Raw genomic sequence first — 17,068 nt, forward strand, 5'->3', positions numbered from 1 at the left:
GGGCCTTTTTTTCTGGCAAAACTATGTGCACGTCATGTAAAATAATGCTTTAGATTTGAATTTTACAAATAGGCTACCTGCCTTTTGTCTCTTTGTTTCTATGGTTGGAATATATTTAAAACAAACATTGAAATATTAGAACTGGGGATCAAACATATTTCTGCATATACATATTTCCTGCTTAAATAAAATTAAACGAGAAAAAAATATTGGTATTATCCTCTTAGAAATTTTTTTTTCATATTTGAAAATTTGAGTACCCCCCGACAGCGAACTATGAACTCTGGCCACAGCGCTCGGCTCCCTAGCCTGCCTAGCCCCAGCGCTCGGCCCCCTTGCCTGCCTAGCCGCAGCGCTCGGCTCCCTAGCCTAAATCCTAATCTAACCTAAAATAGTTGTTCGTCGTTGTCGGGGGGGGGGGGGGGGGGGGAAGGTTGGGTACTCAAATTTTAAAAATACAAAAAAAAAGAGGATAACGCCAAAATATTCTTCAAAATGGTAATAACGTCGAAGTATTGCAAATTACACTGCATAGTTCTCAATCGCTTTTTTTTGGTACTTTTATTCTATCATAATTGGTTAATTCAAGCTAGTGGTGGTCAAACTTTAAAATCAATATCTTAATTTAAAGAAGGATAATTTTGTCTATCACAATGGGGTTTGTTCATCAATTAATCTTCCAATGGCTTATCTCTTAAGATCTCTCAGTTTTATCCAATGTGGTTCTTTTGCCATGAACTTAAAAATAATAATTAAACCTGTAATAACTTTCAGGGATTGCTAGGGATAAGACAATGGCCGATAAAAAAGTCCAATGATGATACAGAAAATTACTCATTCTGTAGATTACAGTTAGTGGTAGAAAAGTTTAAAAACACAACTAAATGAAACAACCAATCATAAATCAGCAAGTCCCTAAAGGCCAACGAATATGAAAGTGTTATTATAAAACTTTGGGGACTACTGTAATTAACAGTCCATTGTCTCCTCCCTCCCTGAATGAATTTTAAATTAGGTACCTGTAGGTATTGGGCTAAAAACTATCCTAGATGAAATTTACCTGAATTATACTTTTCTCTTGTAGAAGTAGAATGGCCTGTGAGATTCTGTCCCTCCATTTAGAACCCTAAAGGTAAAAGTTTTATAAAGATACCTATTTTCAGAAGGCCATAAGCCCAACGTTGTCCTAACTACCAGGGGCTATGCCTAATATTACCTTACCTAGCATGCCCGAATTAATACACAGACAATGCAATAGAAGCTATTACACTTTTTTAAAGGGGTGAGGTTAAGTTTTCAACAGGCACTTTAACGGAAAACGCCGGATTTTGCCATACTTGCCTTTCAATCTGTAAATTTTCAATCTCCATATGCAAAAATATTTTCAATTTTGAAACATTTGACATTTACCAACAATGAATATTTAATACATGGATATTTGTATCTATCCTATTACACAAAGTAGTAAGTTTTTTTTGCATCTAGCTTAGGATTTCAATAACTACTGAACTGATTGAGATCTTCTCTTAAGGGAAGCTTCACATAGTTTTAAGCTGTTTTATTTTTAAATTTACTATTTCTATATATATAGTACAAACCTTGGGCTGATAATTTCTTAAAGAAAAAAGAAAAATATACTGTAAAATACAAGTAATCAAAATTGAAATATGTATTAGGCAATTTTATAAAACCACTGCACCGATTGGATTCTACTCTTCAGGGAATATACCTACTAGTCCTGTGGTGGTTTTAGGCTATTTTCTTGGAGGGTGGGACACTTCCAACCCCCCTCAAATTTTTTTTTACGAATTGTGCGAATTTTGCGAATTCGTTATTTTTTCTGCTGGGTAGGTGCGAAAATTTTCGATCCATTTGCATTTTTTTCTGCTGGGTAGGTAATAGAAGATGTAATTATATCTCTTGGGGCAAAGCCCCTAGAGGCTAGGGACGAAACCGCTAGTATACTGTATACTATATCCCCTACTAGCGGCTACGCCCCTAGAGGCCTCTAGTGGCACTTTAAATGTTGTTGTTTGTTAAAGTTAATTTTTTATGTACGATACCACCTTATTTGACGTTGAAGTCTCCCCTAAATTAAATTTTTTTTTTGATTTTTTTGTCATTTCTCTTGGGAGGGTGGTGGTACCCTCCCCCAAAATAGTTATAAACCTTCCCGGGACTTATGAGAAGCTACCCTGTTAAGGAGAACCCGATCGGTTCAGCGGTTAGCGAGATCCTTCTGTACACACAGACAGACACACAGACAAACATCCTGTTACTTTAGTATAAGGATATCCCTCTAGGGACGTAACCGCTAGTATAAAACAAAAACCTACCTTTGGAGTAGCTATGCCATATCCTTTTGAGTCCAGAATACCACCAATCTAAATTTTATGAATCAAAATTAAAACTGTTCATTAAATTCAAATTCATTAAAAACAATCATGGTTTACCTTGATATTTTTTTTGCATTATGGCCTTGGTTTAGTCATATAGTTATAATTGGAATCTTATTTTGAAAAAAATGTATGTTAGTTATATCTTCTTTGGAGTGGCGGGAGAAGAGGGGGGATATCTTAGTGGATCATATAAAAATATCACGGTGCTTTAGCGTATATGATTGACAATATGCCCCTACTACAGTCTACAATAACAGCACAAAATTATTAACTGGAAACCAGAGCTTTAGAGTCGCGACGAAGCTTCCAATTTTAACCTGTTTCTATGCTTTGATTTTTTTGTCAAGGAGGGTTTGCCATATTTGGGACAGGTGTAGACTTCTTGCTGATTTTTAATAATAGAAAAAGTTTGATATCCTTAGGCTTACAGGCGGTTTACGCGCGGCTGCCGAACCCTTTAACTTCCTCTAACACTACTATTCCGTTATTAGAACTCTATTTTTTTATTTAATTTACCTGAGTTAGGTTACAATCCTTCTGTACAAAATAATCCAACATGGCGGATTCACACAGAAAAGCATAATTTCCCTAAGATAATAAAATAAGTAAAAAAAACATATAAACAATTATGGCAACATCCATAAAAGCTAAGCTCAACAAATCAGACAAATAAAGATTAATATATATCTATAATACAAAGTAGAACGATGTCTGTCCGTCTGTCTGTCTGTCCGTCCGTCCGTCCCTTAAGATCTCGGTAACCACTAAACCGATCGGATTCTACTCTTCAGGGAATATACCTACTGGTTCTGTGGTGGTTTTAGGCTATTTTTTGAGGGGGTGGGACACCCCCAACCCCCCTAAAAACAAAAAATCCCCCCCCCCATTTTTTTATCACCTCTAAATGCAAAGCCCCTAGAGGCTAGGGGCGAAGCCGCTAGTATTATATCAGGTAACAACCATCTTATACCAATAACAAAATTAATTTGAAAAAAAAATCACGAATCCTATAAGTGGTTTTCAGCTGTCGTTGGGGGGCTACACATCATAAAATTGACAACCTCTCCATTTGCCCCCCAAATATTCTTTAAATACAGAGCCCCTAGATACTAAAGTTAAATTTTTCTGCTAGGAAACTGCTTTCTTCGTTTTTATAGGGATTGAGCTGTGTTAATATTTCCGATGCTATTAGCTGATATTCAAAGACCTAATTGAAAGTCAGCACAGGGTCCCCACCCCGTGTGTAGAGTGTATATATCAAGTGACCCCTATATTCTTTTACTTTAATGATACTGTGGTATGCTCGACGGAAACCAAGATATTATAGTGATGCTATGCACCCAGCTAATCCTGTTATTCTACAATTGTAAAGCCACCTGCAAATATGCAAGATACTGGTATTGATTTCATCTCTCAGTTGTCCTGCAAGTGGAGGGAGGGGTGTGACCCCTCCCTCCCCCTTCTTGAGCACCGGACCCTTCCCCTTCAACCACCAAGTTATCAGCACCACCTCAGCCCTGAGGATAGGGGTTCTAAGCCTTCTTTCACCAGATAGATTCACCACCCACACAGACTATTGTTGTCACAGTAATCATCAAACCTTCCCTTTTAGTACCCAGACCTACCACTCAACCCCTCTATTCTTATCTACCTATTGTGCTGTTCCATGCGCTATCCTGCCTCCCCCGGACAGGAATAGCCATCTACCTAACCATTGCAACTATCTATGTTTAACTATTATAATTTACTTTTGACTATCTCTATTCCTAATCCATATGCATTTATATTATGTTGTATATCTTTAGTAAACTTTAGACTCTGAATAAAGTAACATCTGAATAGATTCTGTTTGTTATTTGGTGATAGCTAGAGAAGCTCAGCTTCTCTATAATTATACGTGTCCACGTCTGTTCGCACTGCCGTAATCATTTGAACTTGGGTAACGGCCATTAAACCGAGGCGGTTACCACACTACCACACTAAAAAATTGAGACAGAAAAGCAAGAAAAGAAAATAATAACATTACATATTTCTTGAAATTTGTTGCAAGTTTTCTAATAGTGTGTACTCACTTCCACATAATACCATACACAAATAGGCTTTCATATCAGAGGACGATACAATGGCCGATAAATTAATGTACATCCCCAAATGATGACACAAAAAATTACCCCTTCTGTAGATTACAATTAATGGTTGAAACGTTAGGACACATAACTTAATGAAACAATTAATCAAAATTCAATAAAAGTCCCCAAAGTTGTTAAGCCAACGAAGAACAAGTAATCATAAAACTTTGGGGACTAATAATAAACAGCACATTATCCCCTTTCCCCTTGGTTTCACATGCACAAAAAAAACATAATAGTAAGAAGAGTGATGCAAATTGGGGGCAAAAAAGTCAGTTTGTGTGATGAAATAATATCCGCTGGAAAAAACGGTTCTAAGCCATTCTGAATAAGCATGTATAGCAACGTATTACTGACAATTTTCACAAATATTGGTTTTAGAAAAACCAGAATGTTAGCCCAGGCCTTCGGCACCTCGAGGCTAACAAAATTGATTTTAGACTGTCTATAAAACGATGTGATAAATAACTATTCTTAGTTTTGATAATTTGACACATGAGCGTAAGTAAATGAACACTATTTTGTTGTAAAAGTTTAGTGATAAATTCTGCTGATTCTAATGTTTTCTTGCAGGCGCTTAGCATCTCTATAACTGTATAATTTACATATTTCCTTACTGACGATATACACTTACCAAGAAAAAAGAGTGATTTCAATCTGGGACAATCATGCCAACCTAAGCATCTTATGATCAAATCTTGAATTCAATGGTATGACCGTATTAAGCATACTATAAAACTTTCTTAGACAATTAGGCAGTTTGATATTAGTATAGTATATATAAAATTTATTTTAATGTAAGTACGTCCATACTAAGTATCCCTTATTATACAGAAGCTTTGTTACAACTTCTAAATAATGTTGAATATTAGAAACAATTCTACTTTAGGTTAAATTTACTAACTTACTGATATTAAGCTATGTTATTAAGGATGTTGTCATCCTTATTTCATTGACAATACTATGTAATCATGTTTCTTAGAATATAAACAACGACAGAACTTAATAAAGTTTCAGCTAAATTTTAACCTTTGGGATACATGTTAGAATGGATATAATATAAGTGAATATATTAAAAGGTAAAGTATATTTCTCTATGTATGTCTAACCTTTAAGTGTAGTTCTAACCATACAAGCTTATATCTGCGGTACCCTAACCCTCCGGGAGTAATCTAAACTGCCCCAAAGAAAAAACTAACGAATTACAATACCCTCTCTCTTCCTTAATTAATGTGTATTTCAAAAATAAATAAGGGGGGGGGGGAGATTAACAGTTACATTAAGGAATACGCCAATATTCCTTCAAGTTTTCTGTCAGTAAGGACCTTTTTTGCAATAATATTTATTGATCAAAAAGTGTTCTTAATTAAACAAGGATGACAACATCCATAAAAGCGAAGCACTGAAACGGTAGGACAAACGGACATTAACACTTATGTAGTGTCAGAACTGAATAATCAGAATATAAATGTATAATAGTCGAAGCAGAATTGTAAGTAGATTTGATGAAAAACTGCTTGATAATGGATAATGTTTATGGACATACTTACATTCTAGGACTTTATTATAGAGTTGCTTCGCTAATAACATTATACTTTGTTGTCCCAGGAATGAACATACCAAAAATGAGATCAATCAGATGATTAAATCACATAAAAATTTGTTGTTAAAAAAAGTTTAAAAATCAACATATTTAAAATGGAAGTACGGACATTCTTGTAATGATTATAGAGTTGCTACGCTTTCTAAATCGTACCTAACTACTAAAGGAATCACCATGCAAAGTTTGATATTGATAGGACAATTCTAACATGCCTCAATTAACGAAAAAAGCTATCCGTCTGTGACGGACGGACGGACGGAAGTACGGACCGAACCTAATTATAGAAAAGCTTCGCTTTAAAATAAAATACTTTAACATCTTACCTTAAAAAGATCTTTTTTACTGTAGAAAATTGAAAATAGCCTTATTCCTATTAAGTATTTGTAAATCTCCACTGTCAAATGGTTAAGGATTTCTGCTTTTTATAATTAAATTTGTGTTTCTTTAACTTTTGTAAAGTGTTTGACCCAATATGAAAATGAAATGCTTTGTTCCTATTTATCTTTTAATGTGCGTTTGTCTGACTGCCTGAATTGTGGAGATATGATTATAAGAATATTTTCATGCTTGTTTACATAAAATAAACCTTACCTCTAAGACTCTCCTGACACCTTCCTGATAAGATTAAACAAAACTTTAACTTTTCATATTAACACTGTGTACTGAATTAGAAATCTTTTTTAGATGCTTAGCATCTTTATAGGTGCCCTCTTTCCTCACTGACAATTCCAACATAATCTATAATACAAAGTAGTACGATGTCTGTCTGTCTGTCTGAAGCTTAAGATCTCAGTAACCACTGAACCGATTGGGTTCTACGCTTTAGGGAATATACCTACTGGTCATGGGATGGTTTTAAACTATTTTCAGGGTGGTTGGAACATTTTTTTTTAAAACCTAAAATCAAAAAGGGAAAGTCGACTAAACCCCCCCAGAAAAAAAAAAAATTTTGTTTAACTTTTTCTTTTAAAATCTAAATAACACAAAAATAGGTTGATTAAAGTTTAAACCTCTTGGGGTAAAGCCCCTAGAGGCTAGGGGCGAAGCCGATAGTGTTGTATTAAAGTATGTGGTGCTATTTTAGTTTTTAATTGCCCAATTTTAAATATACATTTAATGATTTTGTCAGAATAAATATAATATTTTATACTTTTCATAGATTTTTTAGGACCCATTTTTTATCTTTATATTTATCAGGAGGGAGAGGACAATTAAATCAATATTATTAGTAATAATACAAACATATAACTATTTCTTATTTGAAAAGAGACAGAGAGAGATAATTTTGCTTTTCAGACAGACTGGAAGACAGACAGACACTGTTACTTATAAATTAGCTTCACTAAAAAAAAAATAAAAATCATCAGTGTTGGCATCAAAATTGCTATTGAACTATCCCCTTTTGTTTTCAGTACAGTTTCTATGACTAAACAAAGTTATCAGTATCCCTAACTTCAATCTTTGACCTTCTCCCCCCCCCCCCTCACACGTTGTTTGTTACTAGTTGCCCTTCCTAAGGGCCTATGGAGACACTAGAATGAAGGGGGGTTGGAGAGGGTTAAGTGGACCTTTAAAATAATATTTTTAAAAATTAAATAACAAGGGGGGGGGGGAGTAAAGTATTTTTATCATAGAACGATGTCTCTTGAGAGGGTGATGATCCTCCCCAAATACCTGACCTGGACCTATAACAAGTTTTATTGTAAAGAACAACAATATGGGTTTAGCGAGATCCTTCGCCAAATGCAAACATCCTCAAAGAATGTATTGCTCCAATCTTACTAAAAAAATGCCCCAAATATATTTATTTCTATATTATTTTTTTATTGCTGTGCTAACTATAGATTTTCTGTTGTTTAAAAAAAAATGTTAATGGATTTTGGTAGCGCTGCCTCTATTCTAGTCTTGTTAGGTTGTATGTCTGTCTGTCTTTCTGTCTGTCTGTTTGTCTGTCTGTCTGTCTGTCTGTCTGTCTGTTTGTTTGTTTGTCTGTCTGTCTGTCTGTCTGTCTGTCTGTCTGTCTGTCTGTCTGTCTGTCTGTCTGTCTGTCTGTCTGTCTGTCTGTCTGTCTGTCTGTTTGTCTGTCAGAAGTTTGTTCCGTAAGTTGAGTATCCAAACGCTTCAACCACTAATTGTACTCTACACAAGAAGTAATTGGGGATGTACATCAATATATCGGCCATTGTCTTATCCTTTTTGAACCCTGTATGATAACACATAACTCTGGTAAGCGAGTTTTGTAAGTTTTATTTTTCCTCATAACTTTGTGTAAATACGCTTGGCTTCTTACTCTCCATGTATCTGAAAATAAAATATGGATTACAATGAACAACTTAATTCATTCCATAACCAAAAATGGAATGATGGTTCTTATAGTTTTGTTAAAAGCGAAGCTTTTCTCTAATTAGGGTCGGTCCGTACGTCCGTCCGTGACGGATAGCTTTTTTCATTAATTTAGTCAAGTTAGAATTGTCCTATCGATTTCAAATTTTGCATGGTGATCCCTGTAGTAGTTAGGAACGATTTAGAAACAGTAGCAACTCTATAATCGTTAACAAAATGTCCGTACGTTTATTTTCAACATGATGTTTTTTTTTCACTTTTTTAACAAAAAAATTTTACATGATCTAATTATCCGATTGATCGAATTTTTGGTACACTGCTTCCTGGGACAACAAAGTACAATATCATAAGCAAAGCAACTCTATAATCAAGTCCTAAAAATGTTAGTATGTCCTTAAATATTATCCTGCATCAAGCAATTTTTCATCAAATTTACTTACAATTTTGCTTCCACTCTTATAAATTTATATTCTGATTATTCAGTTTTGAGACTATACAAGTGTTAATGCTCTTTTGTCCTACCGTTTCAGTGCTTCGCTTTTATGGATGTTGTCATCCTTGTTTAATGAGAGTTTATAATTGATTATTGGAACACTTTGAGTTTTTAACACTCTATGGTTGAAGAACTCGAGCTCAATTCATTGCAAAGTAATGGAAGGACCAACAAAATAAATTGTAGAGTAGCTTTGCTACTAAAAAGAAAGTTTTGGAAGGGATAAGAAAATGTTAAATCATCCAATATTTTCGAAATCTGACTACCAATAATAAACTTGTATTTACCACGAATAAATTCCAAATCTAAACTGGTCCAAATTTCATTTTTCTACGCTTAACTTTACTTGAAATTGATTTAAAATTGAGTTAATTTTGTGCATAATTGACGATTCAACTTTTTGATTTAATTAAAACGGATTTTGACAGATTCCTTTAATTTGAACTAGAGGCCATAAACACACCTTCTTTATCTATTTTGTCTTATTTTTTAGGGTAGGTTATTGGATACAAAGTTTATACTGAACATATCTGAATAATCAATTTATCAAAGTCCCCCCCCCCCCTCTACCTTCCCCCAAAAAAAACTAGCGCCGGGGGTTTAGTTTTTCTTTTTAAAACCAAAATAACAATGGAGTTAAACCCTTAAGTGCTTATATAGGCCTCTAGGGGCGTAGCCGCTATTAAAACAGAAAGTAACAGGATGACTTTGTGTGTGTAGCGAAGGATCTTGACAATGAAGTTTTCATAGGTGTATAGAACGTTTTTGAGATGGCACATCCACCCCTTCCAAGATAAATTGCACCTAAAAAATTCCCCCTTTTTACCTTTTCTTTTCAAAAGTGGGGAGGGGTGAATGAATTACATATTATCCCTTTATAGTTTCCTCAAGCGTCCTTAGAGCTTTCAAGGGGATTAACCGCCATAAAATAGTAAATTTTTTTCGTTTGAAGCTTAAGATCTTGAAAAATACTGGTCTGAATGGATTGCATTTTTCAGGGAAGCTATATAAATGTCTTGGGTGTTTTTTGAATATTTTCTGGACCCTCTTGCAACTTCCCCTATAATCTGAGGGCGAAGCAACGCACTAGTAAATGTATAATGTAATAAGATGAAAAGAATAAATTTTCTATTTGTATTGACGAGATACTATTTATCATACTAGCGGCTACGCACCTAGAAGCCTCTAGGAGAACTGGTAGGAGGGGGAAAAGTTGACCTCATACCATTTTAAATTTGAGTTTCAAAAGAGTTTAAAGAATATTTTTAGGGGGAGGGGGGTGAAGACACCCTCTCCAAAATAGTTTAAAACCTCCCCAGGACCTATAAGAAGCTTCACTATAAAGGAGAACAATATCGGTTCAGCGGTTAGCAAGATCCTTCGGGACAGACAAAAAACGCTTACTACTTTATATAATAGGATATCTACAAAATTCAGAGCGAACAAGGATAACAACACCCATAAAAGCGAAGATTAACAAATCAGAAGGTACAAAGAAAAACAAGGAGTAACAAAGCATTTAATATTTAAAAGTCAAAACAACGCTCTGACACAGTTTACTGTAAGATACAAAAAATGGCGAAATAGTTATATTTCGCATCGTATTATAGACATCTTTCCGGGGATATTAAATTAAAAATCATAGGATTAAACCAGCAATGTAATGGCCGAAGTCCCCGTATAACAAAACTGGTATCAATTTTATAATTTTTTTTCAATATTGGTGGAGAATTGTCCGTAATACGATGCTGTACATGATTTTTCATTATGGCTTGACAATGATCGGTTTCAAAGCCATACTGGAATAGTTATTTCTCGTATCGTATTATAAACGGCTTTCCGCGGATATAGAATGTACAATTATAAGATTAAAACTAGTTTTTTTGGCCCCGAGGTGCCGGAGGCACCGGCTAAAAAACTTGTTTTAATCTTATGATTGTACATTTCTATATTCGTAGAAAACTGGATATTATAATACGATGCTAGACATAGTTTTTTCGTATGGATAAGAACCGGTCATTGTCAAGCCATAATAAAAAATCATGTACAGCATGAATACGAGAAAATCTCTTAAATGCTAAGATTGCAGCCACTGAAACTGCCCTAGTTGAAAATCTAATACCAAAGAAACTCATATCCTAATAAAAACATCATTTCCCCCTATTTGAAAATTATCATTTGGGAGTTTTAATAAAACAATGATGACAATATGCGTACAAAAATCATGGAATGACAAACGGATAAGTTAGATGTTTAGTTGTCATAACAACAATAAGAAAGAGAGATAAGTTGCAAAAACTTAAAGAAAATTACGAAACTTTTAAAATAAGGTTTGTGTCTTTTGAAGCTTGAGCGACATACAGAAGGAAAAAAAAAATTATAGACTAAATGATAATGTGTTATAAGAATCATTGTGGTAGGCGGCATACGGACAAGCCTTTTCCAGAGTATGCGATGCTCCGTGTTTACCAAATAACACCCAGACGCTAATCCCCAGGTTATCACAATTCTAGCCAGCCCATTTTTGGTCATTGTTTGCACATCAGAGACGGCAGTCAACTTATACACCGCTGATAATGGGAGGGGCGCTTCCCCTCTCCACTTTGTGCCCCCAGCAACCTACCCTTTTCCGGGAGACGTCTACCTTACCCCCTACGGGAGCCTACCACTCTACTGCTCACCTGGATGGGGCTTCCCCCCATCTCCCCCACACCCTTCTCTACCTAACCCATTTGTAATCTGTTTTGTATATAAGCTATTAACTTTGTTGTATGTGTATTCAGTTCAAATATATCTCTTAAACAGTAACTACTTGTAGTTCTTTATTGATAGAATCCTTAAGACTAGGGGCTCTTTTGAATCGAACTCGCGTTGTAGGGTTGAAACCCTTCACCCTACCACATTATCACTGAAAATTTCAGTTTTCAATAGCAGCTGCAAAAATCGCATTTCTGACTTTACCCATAGCGTTACGGACTGACGGACAGTCACAGTTAGTTGTAGAGTAAATTTGCAAAAAATTACAAGTTTTGAAGAAAAAAAAGAAATATAAGAAATATGCCTATTAGCTATGTAAAATGTAGTTTTTTACATGATTTTTTCTTTGAATTTTGTTTTACAGAAAACGATATATTTTCTTATGTGCATTCATGTACAGTACATGTTAGTATTTTGAAATCAAAGCGTACCTATTAGTAATGAAATAGTGTAACCATATGAAATTCTCTGTTTTTACCATGTTATAGAGATTGTAAATTGATATGTTTCTTATTAATATTTTATCAAAACAAAACTTCTCTCAAATCAACAGTAATTTTTTTGCTGTGGATAAAAAAGGGCAAATTCACTTTAATTGTAAGTTGAAAACAAACACCATCTATGTATTTGTAAAGATTAAATATTTAAGGCAGGGGCTGGTTACTTAATAAATAATACCAGGGATGAAGGTAATATTTGACTGCAAATTATACTAGTAACCAAAGAGTAATAAACAAATTCTCTCATTTCTTGGCTTAAAAAAACTTTTATTGGTTGGTTCAAACTAGCAGAGTACAATATTTTAATTTATAGAAACTTTGTAACCATGTTTATTTATTATCGGGAATGTACATCAATTTCTATTCCGTTGTCTTTTCCCTTAAAGCCCCTGAATAATTCTCAATTTTTAAGTAATAATAGGAGATTAAAACATAAAAGGAAAAGAGAATAAACAATAAAAATTAATCATTAATCAATTCCTATAATTAAAACAACCAAAAAGACAGACAGACCGACCTTAGTTGCAGAGTCTCGGTTTTAGGAAGAAAATTTACCTCCACATTTTCTGATATGTCTCAATTTTTGAATCCCTAAAAGATAAATTCTTTTTATTTTCTAATATAATGGAATAAGTTTATTTTTGTTTGTCCGTCAAGATTAAGCTAACCAGTTAAATTATAAAGTTCTCCTATTTAGGGCAACTTATCCAGGTATTAATTTTAGTTGGCTTAAAAACTGTTTTAATATCAATCTGTTGGATAAAGGTAATAATCAGACTTTTCAACCAACATAATAATCAATCTTCACAGAGGATAATATTATCATTTGGGATGTACATTAATTTATCGTTTATTGTGTTATCCCTTAAAATCTAAAGCTAGGCACTAAAGAATTGATGGGACAGGGGTTAAATATTTGAAAGTCGGCACGAGGTGAGAACCCTTTGCCGTCTTTTTATTGGGTCTTTTAATTTCAGCCATTAGCGTCAGAAATATTAACACAGCCAATTCGTTACAAAAGAGCAGAAAGTAATTTACGAGCAGACAAAAAAGGTCCTCATCACTGGAACTAGATAGTTGTCTGGGTTTTATATTTATTAGCTAGGCCAGGGACTGAAGAATGTGATTCAGACAAATAACTCTAAGTGAAAATTTCCCCACTACCCTGTTCTCTTATTTCTCCCCTTTTTACCCATTTCCCTTCAGCTTCATGAAAAAAGTTCAAATGGAATTAATTGGCTGAATGGCAGCCCCTGAGCTAGGTAAACTGTACCTGAAAAATGTCATCGTAGATCCGTCCGCCAGAGTTCCGTAATGAATATCTGATTGATCCGCCAAATCTTCCGCATTTTCTAGATAACATTAGTACACCATTACTAACCAAAGTTTTGTTTTCCCGTTTGGTTATTCGTTGGCTGAAATACTTTGGGTACCTAATTAGTATTTAATTGAATTGCTCATTAAGTGAAGTGTAAAAACATCTGAACCAATAGTTTTGAAGGGGTGATTTTGTTTATCTTCATTGGGGATGTACATGAATCACCAGGGATATGACATTGGAACTGTATGACCCGCTGTGTCATGTCCTCCCCCCCCCCTCCCCTATCTTTAGAAAAGGAGGGTGTTATCAGGGCACAACATGCACTTTGCGTGAATGCACCATCATATTTTTACCTATTGGAGTAGCCATCCGCTGCACCGTAAGAAAAGCTGCCAAATTAGCGGTGTATGAACTGATGATTATCAGAGTAAAAAACCACCATATCCCACCAATAATCCTGGAAAAAATTATTAATTTTAGTGTAAAATCTACTCCAAAAAGTTATTGTCCGTTTGTCTGTCATTTGTTGAAATTTTCTCTGTTTAAGGAAGTCCCTCTTATTTTATTTTTTTCCAAAAAAAAATTTGTACTTTATAAAGAAAATATATTGACAATGATATGAAAGATTAAATATAATAAAATTACTATAAGTGAAAGTAAATTAAGTTTATGTCAAAATTTCTTTAACACAAATCGATATATTATTATTTGGAAGTTGCACCAGATTTTCATGAACTATGGATTAAAGTGATGCTCGCAGCTGGCTAAAATAACAATACCCCTCAACCATCCACTTTACCCCGTCCCCTTGCTTCCTACTAGATGAACGAGCTGACTAATAAATGAGGTCCATATTAGCAAACCTAATTGAAGACAAATTTTCAATATATCCCTGTATATCATATATCCATTGTCACACATTTGGTAATGACTGACAGGATGGAATATTCATTTCATATCTCATTTTTCATTTTCATTTCTTTCTATATTCGGACTTTCTTAAATAAATTGATTGATTGTTCTAAAAATAAAAATAAATCTTTTGGAAATAAGTTTTTAGAAACAAAACAAAAACAAGTAGGTGGTTCAGTAGGTAGGAAATAAGTTTATACCAGTTGTATACCAGTTGTTATACTAGTTGCAGCCGAAGAAGTTAATAGTGTTCGTGATGAGAGGAAGGCTTTAGCTATAATACTTAATATTCCTGGTATAAATGACTATGGATTATTATTCCATTCTCCAGTCTTATATATACTGTATACTGTATAGGTATCATCATAAAAAGATTTATCCTAAAGATCTTTGCAAACTTTTTGGGCGATTTTCCTCTAGATGTCTGCATGGGTACAGTACCCCCTCCACCCTTTTTAATAAATTGAAAATAAAGTGGGTGGATCATGGGGGGTACCTTAGGCTAAGTAAGTGTAGGCTACATTGTTTAAAGGTAGCCAAACATGGCTAAGGCATTGCAGTTATAGGCTTCCACATGGTTAAAGCATAGAGAGAGAAAAATTATTCCTCATATTTTTAATTTAATTTAAAAATAACGGGAGGTGGAGTTCATTGCTCGCTAGACACTTTAAAGGAAAGCACTCTTCTTGGTTGCGAAGCTACACTTTAAATTTTCAGTCGGTCTATTAGCAATGCTCACATCATTGTAGAATTAGATTCTTATAACATGGTATTGTTTCTCTTTATGCTGAATAGGTTATGTCTCGTATTTCCTTTTTTAGGGGGGGGGGGAGGGGATTGCTCTGGGGAATGTGTTACCCTCCAACAAAATAGATTTAAACCTTCCCAGGACCCCTGAAAAGCTACACAATAAAGGAGAACCAATACAGTTTAGTAGTTATTGAGATCCTTCGGTACATACTCACAGAAAAGAACTACTATTTTGTTATTGCTGCGCTACTAAGCGTAGAACTTGTTAAAAACATAAAGATAATAGTAAAGATTTATCCTAAAGATCTCTCAAACATATTTTAAATCCCTACTTCAATACATCCATAACAATGTGGATACAGAACATTTATCTCAGAGACTATAAAAACAACACTGGGAGGGAGAGGAATTTGAACACTAAATTATACTGGCAACCAAAGATTTTTTAACACGTTCGCCGACTCCAAAACATTGGGGACTTATTAATTGGGTTGTACAAACTAGAACTGTTCAAAATTATTTGATCTACAGAAGGGATAATTTTGCTTATCATAATTAGTGGTGAAATTAATTTATCGTTAATTGTATTAACCTTTAAGATAATAGAGTTTCGACTCACGGCGAAAAACTAATTCTTAACTAAAAACGTTAAAAGTTGTTCTTACCGCTACTATGTCAGATACTTGATATTAATAGGAAAGTGTTTGGATGCATGGCTTAACCATATAACAGGCGAATCTCATTACTAGTTAGGACTGTAGAAAGGCTTGTGCAATTGAAGTGTTAATTGCTTGCAAAAGTAGGAAATATTAAATATTTTTACTCGGCAGCTCTTTAATTTTTGCGAATTTAAAGGTGAAAGCCACCAAATTTAAATCAGCAGCCGCCAAGCCGCCAAATATTAGCCTTTGCGCCCTATAAAGAAACAGCTTCCAACCTTGTTGAAGCAGCTTTCGGGTTAAGGTCTGATCCCTGCTGCATTAGCGTTCCTGAAAAAAATTGTATTACAATTTATCGTATACTTGGGATTGTCCGTCTGTTTAATTATTTGTAAGTTTTTCTGTTTGCCTGTCTGTTCGTTTGACGTTATGTCAATCTGTATGACATTTTATCTATCTGTCTATGAGAAACGTCTGTCCATCTGTCTGACAGTTTATCTATATTATTATGTGATATGTCTAGTCTATCCATCTTTCTGACAATTTATCTATCTGTCTTTGTAAAATGTCTGTCCGCCTTTCTGTAAATCCACCCATCTCTACATTAGGATCACTTTCAGAGCATTTTGCAAAACACACTTATATTTATTTTATTTTTTATCCTAGTTGTCAAGCTAATGTCTTTTAGTCTGTCAGTTAGTCTGTCAAACTATGATAACAAAATTAGTTTACCTATAGCAAACCAGAAACTATTAGCCAGAGTGAAGTCATTTTGAACAACACATCCTGTTGTACAAGAAATTCATTATTGCTGCTGTACAGCATTGAAATGTTTACATATAAATAGAAAGTTTATTAGTTCAACGGGGGGAGGGGGGGGGGGAGGTCAAAAGGGGTTCCCCACACCCTGTCCCCAATTCTTTGATTTGTTTTAACAGTATCAATTAGGGGGTGGCGGTTATTATTGTATTATTTACAATTTTAATAGCGAAGCTTTTTATAATTAGGGTCGGTCGGTTCGTACGTCCGTCCGTCCGAGACGGATAGCTTTTTTCGTTAATTTAGGCATGTTAGAATTGTCCTATCGATTTCAAACTTTGCATGGTGATTCCTGTAGTCGTTAGGTACGATTTAGAAAGCGTAGCAACTCTATGATCATTACCAGAATGTCCGTATGTCCATTTTAAAAATGTTGATTTTTT

The 17,068-nt window shown here is 34.5% G+C and overlaps 1 protein-coding gene across 1 annotated transcript in view; it reads right to left on the reverse strand.

The window, feature by feature from the left end:
- Window positions 1-17,068, reverse strand: part of LOC145332161 (glutamate receptor ionotropic, kainate 2-like) — an 82,352-nt gene that overhangs the window by 3,861 nt on the left and 61,423 nt on the right. The window contains exons 18-27 of the mRNA XM_080177114.1: window positions 16,599-16,650; window positions 16,145-16,196; window positions 13,899-14,002; window positions 13,498-13,576; window positions 12,780-12,815; window positions 8,384-8,432; window positions 6,723-6,743; window positions 2,916-2,987; window positions 2,337-2,384; window positions 1,061-1,126 (exon numbers count right to left, since the gene is read on the reverse strand). Coding sequence (XP_080033240.1) covers window positions 1,061-1,126; window positions 2,337-2,384; window positions 2,916-2,987; window positions 6,723-6,743; window positions 8,384-8,432; window positions 12,780-12,815; window positions 13,498-13,576; window positions 13,899-14,002; window positions 16,145-16,196; window positions 16,599-16,650 — 579 coding nt within the window. The remainder of the gene's footprint in view (window positions 1-1,060; window positions 1,127-2,336; window positions 2,385-2,915; window positions 2,988-6,722; window positions 6,744-8,383; window positions 8,433-12,779; window positions 12,816-13,497; window positions 13,577-13,898; window positions 14,003-16,144; window positions 16,197-16,598; window positions 16,651-17,068) is intronic.

The sequence above is a fragment of the Acartia tonsa genome, chromosome 11 (genome assembly GCF_053477335.1).
Source record: "Acartia tonsa isolate MP-2025a chromosome 11, ASM5347733v1, whole genome shotgun sequence".
Classification (NCBI taxonomy): Eukaryota; Metazoa; Arthropoda; class Copepoda; order Calanoida; family Acartiidae; genus Acartia; species Acartia tonsa.